The sequence below is a fragment of the Tachypleus tridentatus genome, chromosome 10 (assembly GCF_004210375.1).
Source record: "Tachypleus tridentatus isolate NWPU-2018 chromosome 10, ASM421037v1, whole genome shotgun sequence".
In the NCBI taxonomy this organism is placed as follows: Eukaryota; Metazoa; Arthropoda; class Merostomata; order Xiphosura; family Limulidae; genus Tachypleus; species Tachypleus tridentatus.
In genome coordinates, this window is record NC_134834.1 from 55,010,290 (window position 1) to 55,026,808 (window position 16,519).

A 16,519-nucleotide genomic window follows, 5' to 3' on the forward strand; every position below is an offset into this window, starting at 1 on the left:
GCCATAGGAATAAAATTACTAAATGAAGAGGATTCATTGTCTTCTTCACAGAAGAACTTTTCAGGTTGTCAGTTTCTGGTGGATGTGGAACTGGGAGACCATTTTCAGAAAGTACTGGTTTCATTGCAGGTGCAGTATCTGGAATTTTAATGTCTTGTTTTATCTGAATACCTAGAAATATTAGTCATGCAGAAATAAATCAATTACATGATCTTTGGGCTCACCCCATGTCATGGGAAATGGAAATAGCATACTCTTCTCATTGAGCCACTTTGTGAAGCCAGGTGTTCACTCTATACAACATACATGTGGAAATTGGTGGGGTTTTTTGGTCACCAATTTTACAACCAAAATGGTGGTGGTGAAATGGAAATTTTAGTTCTTTTACCAATAAAACTGTATCGTATCAGAGAGCAATATGATTAAATTTCAAAGTTTGTGATGTTTTTCCTCTATGAAATTGGAATTTATTTTCCACAAATGTAGAGGAAACTGTTTGGATTACTTTTGGACTTTATTTACCTAACTAGAGACAGCCAGCATTTCAAATGATTTTCAAAAAATATATAATAATTTACATATGCAGATCTAGAGTGTAAAAGATTTTGAAAAACAACGTTTTGCAGAATTTGATTATATTATGGGTATGATGGGAGAAAGAAGATTGGATTTTATTTTGACAGAGACCAGAGCAAGGTAAGAGACTGAGTGAAAGAGTGGTGTGTGGCTCTTCCCCTTTTATGCTCAGTTGAAGGACTTCTCAAATGTTCTAGCAAACAACACTTGAGGGTTTTGTGATTCCTGGGCAGAGAAGGTGAGCATGGGAGTGAAGTAAAAGTGGTGCAATTCACTACAATATATTGAAAGCAAATAATGTATTTGAACAATATATTTGGAGTTTTACAGAATACAATACAGTCTATGTTTGAAGTTATCGAAAAGCTTTTGCCTTTTACCCATTAAAGTGGCCAAGTAAACTTAATTTCACACCATAAATCTTGTACTAATTTGACTGCATGGTATTTCATATAATGCTGATGAAATACTGAGATATCACAATAATTAAAATCTGGAAGTGATGGACAAATTTTGACTACATTTTTGAAATCAACATCAAATCACTTGTCCAGTAACAAATTTTTTGTTATTTATTGTTATGTGATGTTATGCATAAGGGTTTATTTTCTGTTACATTTAAAAAAAAAAATATTTATATATAATATTTTAATTTTAAGAACTGACCAAAGTTGATCTAAGGAAAGAATTGAGTTCAACATTTTAGTGTAATTGTCTTTTTATTTGTGTTCCCAATTTATAAGTTTAAGAACATTTTAGTTGTTAGTTTTCAAGCAGAAAACATGCTTTTTTAGTGATGAAAAAACAATGCATGCTGTTAATAAATTTATTCTAATCTGCAAAATCTGTGATATCATCATTGTAATTTAGAGCACCTCGCATTATAGACAGAGAGAGAGCGTAGCAAGCGTTAGTGAGTGTTTGGAATTAGCAGAAAGCTACACAATGGGCTATATTAGCTAGTAATCATGTTACCTCCAGCAGTCCTAAAAAATTTAAGAATTATTTGTTTTTAATACTTCCCTACAACTCTCTGAAATTAAACACATTTATTCTGTTTCCGGTCGTCTTGGGATGTAGATCTGATGATGATTGTGACTTTGACCTGGTGTAATTAACTGGTAGTTTCATGGATGTGGATTGAGCAGGAAATAATTTAGGTAAGATTGATGTTTTTTTATAATGACATTTTCAGAAACAAAAATCACCAGATGTGTAGTTAAAACATCATCATCAGAATCCACATCTCCAGACAGATGGTAACTAATCTGATCTAATCAGGTAAGATGTTTCATGCATGGTCTGTTGGTTGGCATGTTATACTGTAACTTAACTCTTTAAACCCATAATATTTTGCACATTATGCCAGAATTATTTTTGTGAATTCCTTATTTATTATCACCATTATTTATAAAATTTAATGTTTTGGAATAATAATATGGTTTGGATTAGTTTTTCAACCAAAAAGGCATAAATTACACCAGACTCTATCACTGTTCAAAAGGTAGATTGGGATTTTTAGCCAGATGTTGGCAGTTTCTGCTCATGTTTAAGGAGTTAAAGATTTGAGGTTTGACATATGAAGCTGCTGAATAAACTGCACTTGTTATAATAGTAACAGTCAATCTAGTTTCAAAACATCAGATATTGTTCTCGTGGGAGGGAGTGTTGCTGGTTGAATTACTAAATCTGAATCCTTTGGGTCTTTTACCTGTTTATTTAGCCTATATATGCAAAAAAAAAATGACATTAAGCTTGATGAATATCAGTTTCTTATCAACTAATAATAATAATTGTTCTATTATTAACATATTTTTATTTTAAAGTAATAATATTGATCTTAATGTTTGAATTAATTTTCCCAAATATATATATTTAAAAATATTTCTAACTTTTTACCTGAATACTACATTCGTCCCTAAAAATATTCTTTTTAGTTAGAAAGCCTGTAATCAGTTTACTCTTCATAGAACTGGTCAGTTGGAATGGTTGGATGGTATCTGAATAATTGACAATTTATTATTTCAAAAAAATTAACTATTCCACAAATGAAATTTGAAAAACAATTTATAGACAAAAGACCCTTTTTATGTTATCTTGGTTTTATGCTATTGCTCCATATATTTGTCTCCTACACACTCTGAAATCTTTAGTGGATTTTTTAAAATTGCCACTGAGTTTCTAAGGTTTCTTGGTCTGGTTTTTCTATGTTATCAACATCCATAAAATTTTTAAATCAAACTTTTGATTGATGCTTTTCAATTTCTGATAAAGATGTAGATGGCAGTTTAATTTACCACACCATGATGTGTATGTATATTGTGATGTGATCAATTCTCCTGTTCTGCAGTGTAAAGTATTAATTTCTTTTCCATAATAATAATGTATATGGGGGTGCAAAATTCAAAAAGTCCCACAAAAATAAACTTTATAAGTGATAGTGTTAATGTACTGTATGAAATCTTGATTACAATATTACAAACTTTATGTAGTATAATTCTTTTTACTATGAAACTACTTTTTACAACACTTACACTGGTTCAGTATGTCGTATCTTTAGCTTTCTATCATCTTAACAGTAAGAAAAATTGATTAACATGCTTTTAATTTAGCTTGCACATGTTTTTGAAAGAAGTACGAAGTATGTTGTAAGTTGTGATGCAGTGCAATACCTTCTTACAATCTGTATGTCAAGCACAAGAGATAAAACTAAACAAGGAATTTTGGTACAGAAGAGTTGTTCTGAAATAGCTCTCCTCTACAGAAAATGTCACTCTTTCATTAATGTTGGCACTAATTTGTTGAAAAATTTCAAAGATAACAAACCTTTGCTTTGTCCTCTCTTGCAAGTGTAGATCCATTTAGAATGGAACAAGAAAGATTTATTGAAGTAATTTTTCACAGTAAGTGAAAAAATCACTGTTTAGTTTAGAAATCACTGATGTAAGTAATTATTCGGAACTAAAATTCTGTAACTTCAATAATCAATCATAGACAAGGTCACAAAATGTGAAACTAGACAACAAACATTACACATCATCACATACAAAACTACAGCCAAACAATACCACATGAACATGGTTCAAGGTTAGAGTCCATTAAAGAACATTTATGGACTTAAGGAAAAGATTTATAATGGTGAAGAACTTGCTGGAAATATCAAACAAATTTTGAAAAAATAGGTATGAGAGTCAGGGCTGTTACAAATTGAATTTATATTCATATATGATAACAATACAAAACCTTTTATAGAAGTTATAATTAGATGGAAAATTTAATGTATAGTTTGTTAACTAATTGCATTTTACTTTTTATATCATATTTTATCAAAACAAAAAAATTATTTAACTGTTTAATGGGTATTTAAAAATATTACATTATGTACAAGTACCAGATAAATCTTAAGAAATATTGTCAGGCATTTATATATTTAATGTAATTATAATGGATTTCATCATCAGTTATATATAATCATATTTCAAACAGCAACAAGTCTAATTATATAACTTTTATTTGGAAAAGTTTATACAGGCTTAATAAAGTTGCACATATACAGGGGGGTAGACAAAAAAGTGGCCCTTTGAAAATGTTAATTTGTTATATCTTTTATTAGATAACACAAAAATATGTAAAGATAATATGTTTTTAGAGTGAACTTGAGAAAATCTATTCAAATATTATCTCAAATCCTAATTTTAACACTGGCTTTTGTAAATACCTGAACTTTTGATGTTACATTTTTTCATAGAAATTGTTGTGTACCTGCTGTAGTTTCTTAGGTCACCTTATTCCAGTCAGCCTACAAAATGATCAAACAAGTTTCTCTCCAGTTGTGGAGTCATTAAAAGATATCTTAGAAATAAGAGAATTGATGTTAAGGATTGGCCAGGTCAATTACCTGATATCATTATGACTGAAAATTTATGGGTTGAGTTAACCAATTAATGAAAAATTGCAAGCCAAGCAAGGAAGATGAACTTTTTGAAGTACTCAAAGAAAGCATGCCATGTCAGTGTGAAACAGCACCATAATACAAGGGAATGCTGACTAAATATTAACTTGTGGAAACAATTTGTGTTATTTTGAGTTTCATTTTGACAAAGGAATGCTTGAATTAAAAACAGTATTAAAAAAAAAATTGTGGGCATATTCAAACATTTTCTTAACCCTTCCCATGTGGGTCAAAGACCATGTCATTACATTTGTTAACTTGCATTCAAAATTTTATTGAACTGCTATTTTATGAATGCATGTCAATAAATTTGGTATCAAGTTGTAGATTGTAATTTAAGTAGTTAGTATAATACATTATTTAATTTCTTAATTTTAAACGTAAATATTAAAACAACACTCCAAAATATCAATATTTTGTGTGTGTGTGTGATGTGTTGGGTGCAAAACTAGTTCAGATTTGATATTTGTTATATCAATATACAAAGTATGTTGTTTTGTGTAAACTAGAAAGTCAAACTACCAATAATAATTAGCTAGAATATAAAATTAGAACCTTCTGTCTTTTGTGTTTGCTGATATATTATTCATACTAAATCAAACACAATGGCCTTACTCACCTCTTTCCATTTTTAGATATGTTCCCTTGTATACACTTACTTTAGTTTATGACGCGTGAATAATCAATCAGAAACTCAGCCAGTTTCAAGTATTACAATGTCATCTTAATCTTTTGATACAAATATTCAAGCTGGTAAGGGTGAGTCATTAGTCTGCTTGAAGTTTCATATTGTTTTAGATCAAAATGCAGCTTAATTACAAGCCATGATACATTATGGTGGAATTCTATGGTATAGAGTAAGTAATTTATGAATTTTTAGTTATTTCAAATGTGTATGTGTATATATAAAAATACTGTTTCACATTCTCCACCAGAAAAATATTGTAAAGCTCGGCAACCTACAACAAGCAGCAGACAAGTACAAAGGTTGTAACTAGAAGAAATGCTTGCTACATTTGTTTACTTTCTGTTTTATGTTTTAAGAAAAATAAGTTTAAGAACTTGTTTGTAAGTAGTAATAACTGAAATGTGACTGCATTTTCCAAAATACCAGTTCACTAAAACACAGTCACAATGGATCATTTTGTAAAGACTAAAGATCAGTTTTATATTATTGGATAGGACAACATGATTGTACATGCACTGCATCATTGTAACCTCTTTTTTTCTTGTTAGCCAGGCATACTGGAAGGTCAATATAATAAAAATATATATATGTATGGTGTTATGATGTTTAAAATGTTTAGTCTAAACATGTGACATTCTAGAAAAAAAGAAGGCATAATTTATATTTAATTCCTAATTTTTTATGGTGGTTACAAGGTCAGACAAATTGACTGAACTTGTACAAAAGACTCATTATTGAAAATAATGGATAAAGTATATATAAAGTTTTTTCTAAGAAACATTTGATAACTATCTGGACATTATAATAAAGATTTCATGTGTGAAATTTGAAATGTTTCTGATGCATCAAAGCATTTTAGTCATAAAATGAAAGTTGCTCTGCATGTTGGATAAGCAACATGAGAAAATATTGCTTAACAAACCCTAAAACTTAATAAAATGAAATATGATATTGTGAGTATGAAAGCTTTGTAATGTGTATTGATAATCTGCCAAATTTCCTGAACATATGCTTACTAGTTGAAAAATGTATAGCTTGAAAACTATAACAAGCACAATGAATAATGATTTTAATGTTGGTAATTCAAAGACCTCTCTGTCCCACTGAGAGACTTTGCTCTGTGTTTATGTGTTTGGCTATAGCAAATCCACATCAGGCTATCTGCTTTGTTCACAGAGCAAAATCTTATTTTCTTTGCCACTACCAAGCATAAATTTTTTTAAAGCTTCTCCTCCTCCATGGAATGAAATGCTGGAAAAAATGTACGTTTTTTTTTTCTTTTAAATACACTTCTCTCCTCTGTATTCTCAAGACAGCTGGTGTGGTATTCAAACTTTAATTAAGATAAAGTACAGAACAATATTTCGACCTTCTTAGGAGATCTTCAGGTTAACCCTAAAATGTATTGTGATATTTCTGTGCTATAGCTTATTGGACTATATGTAATCCTTCATTTTAAGCAGCTGTACGTTTAGAAGTAAACTATAGGGAGGCCAGTACTACCCGGTGTGTGTGAGCTATAGAGTGTGGGGTTTTGTTAATTTCAGATATACTTGTCTTGATCTTGAAAAATCCAAGCTACATTATTAAATACTACCATTTGCTTGTTGTTTTTTTTTTTTTCAAACTTTGTTGCTATACATACATGTGTGTATCATTAACAGTTTCCATTTTTTGTGTTGAGCTTTCATTCACTATATATACATTCATATTTGATTCTAAATAGCTTTTGTTTTTTCAATTCAATGTTTTAAAAATGCTTAAATAATTTTTCAGTCTATAGTTATTGCCACCTGTTTGTATTATCAGTAAACAGGTTTTACTTTGACTTTGCACTAAATCTGGTCTTTGTCATTTAAATTGCAAAACAATATCGATACTTTTCCTTCTATTACTAGCACCTCAAAGCTCTCATTTAACGTAATCAGATAAATATTTACTTTTATTCCACATCCAGGAATACCATACCACTTAAACAGCTAAAATTTTGTGTTATTTTCTCTAGGTAACCTTACAATTAAAAATCTTAAAGTGGATTACCTAAGTCAAGTTGTAAAAAAATGATAGATATATGTATAATCTGAATAAGTAATAGCCAGATTTCATGAAAAAAATTATGTTATTGTCATTAGTTTTGTTTTTTTAAGGTTTTAAATGAAGCAGTGGGTGCCCTCATGTGGCATACTATCACATTAACAAAAGAAGATCTTGAAAAATTCAAAGCCTTACGTATTATAGTTCGTATAGGTTCTGGGGTGGATAATGTTGACATCAAAGCAGCTGGAGAACTAGGTAGGTGGGTGAAGTTAATGTGTAAGTCAAAATATTAATTTTTGTCAATTAGCTACCAGTAACTTGTTATCCATACAGAATGTTAATGAAAATTCAGGATTTTAGAGTTTAGGAAGTTTGAAGTGTTATAACTGCACAAGCTAATAAGGTGGAAAGTTCTGATAATTCCTTATCAGTTACGTTTATCTTAAGGCAGCTTGAACAAAAAATAAATGTATACCAAATTTAATTATTCAATGAACATTAATTTTTCCATAATTTTCTTTTTCTATTAACAAAATATTCAATTCTGCTTATGAAATGCGAAAAACTTGTTTGCATCATAAGATTTTTGGAATGTGTTTACCGAGACAAAATCTTGTGTTTTGAGAATCAACTGTACTGTTAACTTATCACTGGGGTCACAATTTATTAGCATATAATTTCTCCATTAAAATTTGTATCACTGTGAAATCTAGTACACTTGTTCATAGCTTGAAGTTTCTTAAATTCAAGTCTTTATCAGTCTAGTTACCACTAAGGAAAACATTATTTAAAATTAATTGCCCATTATTCATTAATATTGCAAAAAAATTGCAGTTTTTAATTCAGTCTTTGAGGATGTTCAGAAATAGCATGTGTATCAATTTTCACACATTTTTATCATTCCTAAAACTAAAGTTATGTTTTTTTCTTATCCCTACCACATTAATTATGTATACAACATATTTAACTGAAAGTGTATGTCCATAGATTGCAACATCATAATTTTGTTTTGTGCTCAGCTTGAAGGTTATAAGAAATGTTTAACAGTTTCCTCACCATGTAAGTTTGCCCAGTATTAAGGGTAAGATGGCAACAGAGAGGCTTCTCTCTCTAATGTTGGAAAAAGATGTTACTAATAGTGAAAGAAGTGTTAAATAATACAGTATTTACTAACTCCGAAGAGGTAAGTCAGCACAGTAAAAAAACTGAACTTAATGTTACATGTGTTTAAAAACAAAACTTCTATAACCATACAATAAATATTTCTTTTGTCTTATAAAATTCATTGGGTATTTATTTACATGCATCTTATTACTTTACTTTGCATTAATGTTTTACATTATTTAATGTTGTTTTTTGTTAAGTAGGTTGTAATACTAAGACATTAAGTCTAGTGATTACAGACTAAAGAATGGAATGTGTCATTTTATTTTATTTCACCAACTTCTAGATATTAACACATTTTATACATTTTCAGTTCTTTTTTTTAACAATGAATAAAATTTATTTAATTTTTAATTGAACTTTGTATGTTTTGTGTAGTTTAAAGAATTTTTTAAAGTTTTAATGCATTACATTAACATAGGTATAGCAGTGTGTAATGTGCCTGGCTATAGTGTAGAAGAGGTTGCTGATGCTACATTGTGCCTCATACTAAGTCTTTATAGACGAACTTATTGGCTGGCCAACTTAGTAAGAGAAGGCAAAAAATTTCAAGGTCCTGAGCAGGTTAGAGAAGCAGCTCAAGGATGTGCCCGAATCAGAGGAGACACTCTGGGTATTGTGGGATTAGGTAGGAGTCTAATACTGATACTTTCAATCCCTTATGATAGAAATTAATTTAGAAGTGTTTACTTAAATATTTCACATGATGATTTATTTACTTTCTTGAAATTTCAAATATATGTTTTACATATTCTACTCCTTTTTATAAGAAATTACAATATTTTATTTTTAACTGAATGTGATACTTGTAAAATTCCTTACTTTTTAGTGTTTTATAGATTTTTTTATATGGTTAAGATAGTGATTTAGTCAGTTAATCTGCAGTTGAGAAAAAAACTGCATTATTAAAGTATTTTATTATCACAGGAATCAAAATATTAATACAAGTTAATTTTATATTTGATGTGCAACTTGGCCAACTGAAAGTGTTTTTGAGCACATCTTTAAAATTGTAGTTTCATAAGTGTATTTATTTAATTATTTGTCCCCCAATGGCACAGCAGTACGTGTGCAGACTCGCACTGCTAAAAAACCCTGCTTCGATACTTATGGTGGGCAGAGCACAGGTAGCCCATTGTATAGCTTTGTGCTTAATTTTAAACAAACAAAACTTAACTACTCTGAGCATTAATACACCTAATGATAATGACCACTTCAACTTATTTTATATACAACTTTTTGTATGTTTTTAACTCTGATATAACAACCTTAATGTGTATGTTTATATCCATAATTTTGTTTTCCCTAGTATTACTGTGTATAATAAACTTAATTACCAAGAGATGACATGCAGATACTGAACCTACACGTAATATAGTTACCAAGTTTTACCCAATTTCTAACAATATTATCTACCTTGTATACTAAGCAGAATTGTATTAAATTTATTCGGTTGTAGTAAGGTTGTGAAAAACATTTATATTAAAATTACTTTTTTGTGTTATGACTATTTATTGATTCATTTTTCTCTTAAGTGTTAACAGTGTGTTGATACTGTTTCTAAGGTTCATTTAAAAGAACTGTCTTGTTTTTTTTAACAGGCCGAATTGGGACGGCAGTAGCCTTAAGAGCCAAAGTGTTTGGATTTAATGTCACTTTTTATGACCCATACCTTCCTGATGGCATAGAACGATCATATGGTTTAAGTAGGGTTTACACACTACAGGACCTCCTGTTTCAAAGTGATTGTGTCTCACTCCACTGTACTCTGAATGAACATAATCATCATCTGATTAACGAGTACACCATAAAGCAAATGAGGCCAGGTAATATGGAGTTATGTAACTGTTAGAAACACAAACATCAAAGATTGTAACCATGTCAACAAATTTCATATCACATCATTGTAAATTATCAAGTAATGTTTGGTTTATTTATATTTAATTACATAACAGCCAAAGCTGTGATTGTTTTTTTTGTTTTTTTTAATAGGTGCCTTCCTTATAAATACAGCAAGAGGAGGGCTGGTAGATGAAACTGCCCTAGCTTCTGCATTAAAAGATGGTCGAATTAGAGCAGCTGCTTTAGATGTTCATGAAAATGAACCTTTTAATGCACTTAGTGGTAAGTTTCAAATTAAACAAAAGAGGTAAAACATCTGTTTATATAGTAAAGTTTTATTAGGTTCAGTGCTATATGTTACAAAGAGATACAAGTTCATTATTTAAAATTATCTCATGCTACTGAAAATGCAAACTTTGGAGCCTTTGAACAAATTTCATGTATCTTTTGTATTAGTGCATTATCACCATCGATATTTTCAATAATAATAACTGCTTGTTTATTTTTTACAGTTCATTAGGAAAGAAAGTGAAGTTTTGTGTATTTTGACTTGTGTTATTATTATTCTAATTTTTTTTTATTACAAACCATGCTAATAGACTAAGCCTTCACAGACTTGTTTGTAAAATATCAATAAGTTTACACAAACCTTATTACAAGATGAATTTTTGTAGGCTGTTTTGATTTTGAATTGTATGTGTGTGTGTATATATATTTTAATATGTATATATTAGGGCCTTTAAAGGATGCACCAAACCTCATGTGTACACCTCATGCTGCCTGGTACAGTGATGCAAGCTCTACTGAACTTCGAGAAATGGCAGCTTCCGAGATAAGAAGAGCTATTGTGGGTCGCATTCCTGAGTCATTACGTAACTGTGTCAATAAAGGTTATTTTGGTAGCAGTGGATTTGGAGAAACAATGAATGGGGCTACATGCTACAACTACAACCCAATGAGCATTGCTCATTCTACCACTATAGAGCCCTTATCCACCTCCCCTGCCATCCCCATTTCTCACTCAACACCTCATTCCACCCTTCAAGATACATCTAACCGCCTAACTCCCAAGCCAGAGAGTTCTGAGGTCCATTAGTGGTATCCTTCGTGCCATGAAGCTACAACTTTTGATGCATCTTGAAACACAAAATGGACAAACATGATCACTTTTCTGGTAATGCCAAAAAATTGTCTGAAAACCTTCAGTGCTGTGGCCATAAAAAACAAACTTGTAGAGTATCTGTGTGTGTGTGTATGTATGTGTAATCAGATTATTGCACCTTGTTTTCTTCATTTTACATGCCAACCTTTTATCTCCCTGTTGCTGGTACTGTTCACTTGTTAGGCCAGAGTTTAGATTATGTACACTTTTTTGTAATAAAAACATGCTGTCCACTATTTCACCAAGTTACTGAAAAATGAAAGTTGGTACACATAAAGAGCTTACTTTTAAAGAAACAATTACCTCAGTGTTAGTCACCCCTATTCTTACATTGTGTTGGACCAGAACTAAACATGCTTTGTGCTTGATTGTTGAACATTTAAGCTGAAATTTAATAGTACATGGGTGGCTAACATGACAAATTTCATCTGTATTTGGTAATTTTAAGAAGTTATTGATATGTTAAAAACAACTAAAATTGTAATAAAGGAATCTCTGCCATATTTATCACAAAATGTACATTTTATGTAAGCTTCTGTTTAAACTATTTTTGTGTGCAGAAGGACAAAGTCAAAGGGAATTAATTCAGTTATTTTTTAGTCTACTCTTCCTTTTCTCTGCAGAGCATGGCCTAATGATTAGCATGCCAGATTGTGAAACCAAGGGTTCATGGTTTGCTTCCCATTAACACGAATAAAACAAAATGCATATCCTGTTCTGTACTTTATAAAAGTGATAGTCAAATCTCACCACTTGGTCTGACAAGAGAGACTCAAGACCTCATAGTTGGTGGTGTTGACTGGTTGCCTTCCCTTTAGTCTGTCATGTCAAAATCAAGGAACCTAATGAAGATAATCCTAATGTAGCTTTCTATGCAATCCAATAGAACAAACATTATTTCATTATTACCAAAATATTATCTATGCTGACACACAGCAGTTATTAGTATCCAAAATGCATTTAAAATAGAAGAACTGTATGAATGCATACATATATTAGATTTATATAAAATCTCAAGTGTTTGACATAACACTAGTACATCAAATTCATGTCCTATACATTATGAGGTAAACTAAACTGTTAGGTTTTTACTGCTTATTTTGGAATACATATTACAAAAATTAATTTCTGCTAAACAAAATGATTCAACTTGAATCTTAATGAAGTTTTGTTAGGTGCAATTAAAAGTAATTTTAATTAATTCTTATTATGCACAACATGAAATCAGTTTTTGAATGCCAGTAGGTGCATGAACGTTATCTTTTAGCTTGTTTGAAGATCCGACCTCCCAAGGTACAGTCTTAGTTTTTATTTATTTATTATACCTGAAAATGTACGAAGAATCGTAACTTATTATGGAAGCTAAATATTATTTAAGTACTTTTGCTTTTTACATTAAAATTCATTTTACAAAAGCATCAGGTTTTAATTAGTTTGTGTTTTGATAAAAAAATAATAAAAGTTTTGATATGAAGTTACAAGTTTTCCAATTTGTAATGTTTTATTAATAAAATGCTATTAAGTAGTACTGGTAAAATAAACAAAAATGTAGAGTTACTTAAAAATTAAATATTTGGATAGGTGCTTAAAATCTCAAAGTGCTATAAAGTGAAAAGCATTTCTAATTCCAAATTTTTTTATACTGCATTGAACTGACTGAAATGTCTTATAAATTTGTCTAGTTCCTAGTTTTAACTGTTCCTTATCAGTATTAAGAAAATGTTTTATTGTGAAGAAGGTTTTGGAATAGAATTATTTATAATTTTAAAGCTGTTTGACAAGATACTATTGAAAGAATTTTAAAAATGTGTAAAACTGGCTCTTGTTTTATAGCCTGCCATTCTCTCACATCATTTTAAAAGTTATTCACAGCATCTGTAAGCTATATAGTAAGTAATGCTTTTGAAATTTATCAGAGTATGGTCATACCTTTGTTAGTTCTTTGGGGTAAAAAAGGAAAAAGATGAAACTTCACCCTTTTTCTCTCTCTCTTTATTTTGCCTTGTATTGTAAATGTTGCATACTTAGATAGAATCATTCCATTCTTGATGGATGTTCCAAGTTTTGCAAAGCGACATTTAGTAATAATTTTAATTTTCATTGAGAACATTAAAATTATTAATTGTAACTACAGTATATACTTTTTTTGTCTGAATATGTCAGTGAAAGTATGAAGGTGACTTGCTTCTCTTTGATGTAATTGCATTCTTTTTCCACAGTGCCTCTTGTATGAATTGTTTTGTTTTAGATAATGGATGATTATAGTGTCTGTATTTATGTCTTTAGTTAACTGTGTCATTTTGTGTAATTTGCTTTCATACAGTTACAGAACAGCTTTGTGATTTCAGTTTTTTAGTTTGCTTTTTTTCACAAAAAGTATAAGCTGTTTGTTAATTGTTGCAATAAATGTTTATTTGGATGGAGAACTCTAGATTTTAGTAAAGTACATAGTGATTGACTTCTTTCCTGTGTCATCTAATATTTTATCATTGTCATATGTGAATTAATCAAAGAATTTGGTGGAAGTAAATAAATTTAGCACTTTTACATTCCTGTCTGTTTTTTTCCTTATTGTCAGTTTCTTGAAAATAAAATTTACTTTTTGTTGTTCATTTGTTCTCTATTCTTAGAACCTGGTTTGTATAAGAGTATATCTCATTAAAACTAAACAAATATCAGTCATGGCAGTATTTCTGTCTCCGACTCACAACACAAAAGTACTCAAAAGTTTTTTAAATAAATATTTAGTGTTTTCAAATATTGCTTTTACACATTAACAGGTTTATTTAAATATTTAGCATAGACATTTTGATATTATTTTACATTTATTATGAAAAATTGTATTTTCTTTGCAAAACCATTTGCTGTGATATGAAACTTATCAACTTACAATTTTATGCATGTGAGATTGTAACTGTAGTGACTGAATGGATTATATGACTTTCATTTGGAATTGTACTATGAACCACAGTACAACAATTGATTAAAATTCAGAAATGTTTACTCACCTTTTTGCACAACAAACTAAGACCTCATATCAGTGCCATAAAAATTCTTGTTCATGCCACAAGTTGGGAGCTCCCATCCATACACATTTTAACATGTATTATGCCAGCCTATGATGTAATCATCATTAGCCAATAGCCCTTCACTAATAAGAACGTGACACATCCCCCATATACAGTAATCCCCATAAGCACTACTATTTGAATAAAGGCTCCTTGATTTTCTCTGCAATGCTTTGTTCAGATGTGTTTTTCTTAAGAATTAGTGGCAGATCTGTGCTTTTAAACTTTTATCATTCATAATGTAGTTGTTCCTTCTGGTGTCTTCACTGGATTTGTTTTCACTATGGAAACCTATAATCACTGTCTTTCTAACTCCTGCCCTATTGGTTTTCAATCTCTGACTCTGCAACTCTGGCAAGAAATCTGTGTATGGATTGATCGATTCACTTTTTTTTATATGCTTCAGACATATTTTATTTCCATTCTCACTTGCAGGAACTGCCACTCCCATTTTCTTTTTACCCTAGAAGCCTCTTGCATTATCTACCACAAGCAGATTAATTTTGTTTCCAGACCACTCCTTTCTTTGGAGGGCACATGGATGTTTTTTTCTCCAATTTCTAATTTATTTGATCATTCCAACCCCTGTTGCATTCTGTAGCCCGTTTAAGCATACTGCTTCCATTGGTGGCAATCACCATCATATATTCCTGCCATGAGAATCCTATTGTCTATTGGACTTATTAATTTTCAATGGTTGAGTTCACTCTTGTTACCATTCTTCTAAAACAGTGTAGTAAAACAAGTATTGATTATTTTGCTGTTGTTTTCTATTTAAAGTTTCTTCACCACCAAAATTATATTTGACGCATAATTAAAGAGATGCTGGAATCTGTGAAATGGTTAGTGAGGCCTTACAAGGAATTCTTTTCCCCTAAATTTGCATTAGGTGGGGTAGTACAAAAAGACTTAAGTTTATATGCTTCTGCTCCTTGCCTGCTGTTGAGGTTTTTTGCAAAACTGTTTGGCTTTTCATATGAACATTTTCTCTTCTGGGACATACATCACGAGAAGAAAAAGTGAAAATCACGAGTTTGTCTGCTGTCACATCTGCTGTTGTCTTTAGTCATTGGGCATAATGCAGATGTGATGTTTCTTCCTCAGTCTAAGCACCTCTCCATTCTTTCCCATGCAAATTCTATTGTAGTATGAGAGAACCAATGTTTCCTCAATCCTAAGTTACTTGGGAGTTTGATCTGGGAAGTTCTTCCATTGAATCAATGCGATTCTACTAGTAAGAGACAGAGTGGAACACACCTTTCAATGGGAAGTATGGCTGAAAGTGTGGTTCAAGCCACCCTGTTGCATTATGAGCAAAGCTATTCCTGGTGGTTAAGCCAGCCAAATGAGGTCTTGCATTTTCCTTCACTGCAGGTCTGGGATATTTTCTCCTTACACACGATTATTCTGATAATTATGTCTAATATGAAATGGTCTGGCAACACTACACAATCATGCTCAGCCACTTCCTATTGAGATAATAGCCAGTTGAGCAATCTTACATTACAGCTATGGGAAATTAGCATCATGCAAGTGATTATTTTAACAATAAGTTTCCTCTAGTACTTATATTAGGCAAAAGGTACTCTTTGCTTCAGATGGATGAGATATATCATTGTGTGGTGCATCACGAGGCAATCCCACATCTTGGTTGACACACTACATAGATTTTCCTGCCTTGACATCAGCTAATCAAACTTTTTCTCTAAACCTACACATTCACCATCTTCAATTTGGAATTATAGATCTCTGCAAATGTTTCTGAAGTTAGTATTTTCCTTAGTTGAAAAGGTATTTTGGACAGATACCTCTAAGCTCCCACCCTTTTTTCCCACTTCTACTGAATTTATTTTAACTCTGTAAGAATGAGTTTAAAAAAAAAAATGCTCATACTAATGGAAATTACTGCTGGAGGGATACACCTGGTGCTTTTTTGTTTGTTTGGTTTAGCATTTTATGATACAAAGCAACCAGGCTATCTGCACCAAATATTGAGTAAAGACTTAAAATTCGTAAAAAGGAATAAAAGT

At 30.9% G+C, this 16,519-nt stretch overlaps 1 protein-coding gene across 26 annotated transcripts in view; it reads left to right on the forward strand.

Annotated features, from left to right (window-relative positions):
- Positions 1-14,033, forward strand: part of LOC143229312 (C-terminal-binding protein-like) — a 50,563-nt gene extending 36,530 nt beyond the window's left edge. For 14 of the 26 annotated variants that reach the window (XM_076461463.1, XM_076461466.1, XM_076461468.1 and 11 more), the window contains 5 exons: positions 7,349-7,508; positions 8,839-9,045; positions 10,019-10,243; positions 10,410-10,541; positions 10,994-14,033. In XM_076461463.1, the coding sequence (XP_076317578.1) occupies positions 7,349-7,508; positions 8,839-9,045; positions 10,019-10,243; positions 10,410-10,541; positions 10,994-11,355 (1,086 nt within the window). In that variant the 3' untranslated portion in view covers positions 11,356-14,033. Of the gene's footprint in view, positions 1-1,656; positions 1,737-7,348; positions 7,509-8,838; positions 9,046-10,018; positions 10,244-10,409; positions 10,542-10,993 lie in introns of all 26 variants that reach the window. The other 12 variants (XM_076461478.1, XM_076461479.1, XM_076461488.1 and 9 more) reach the window with 2 other exon arrangements.
- Positions 14,034-16,519: the final 2,486 nt, after the last annotated feature.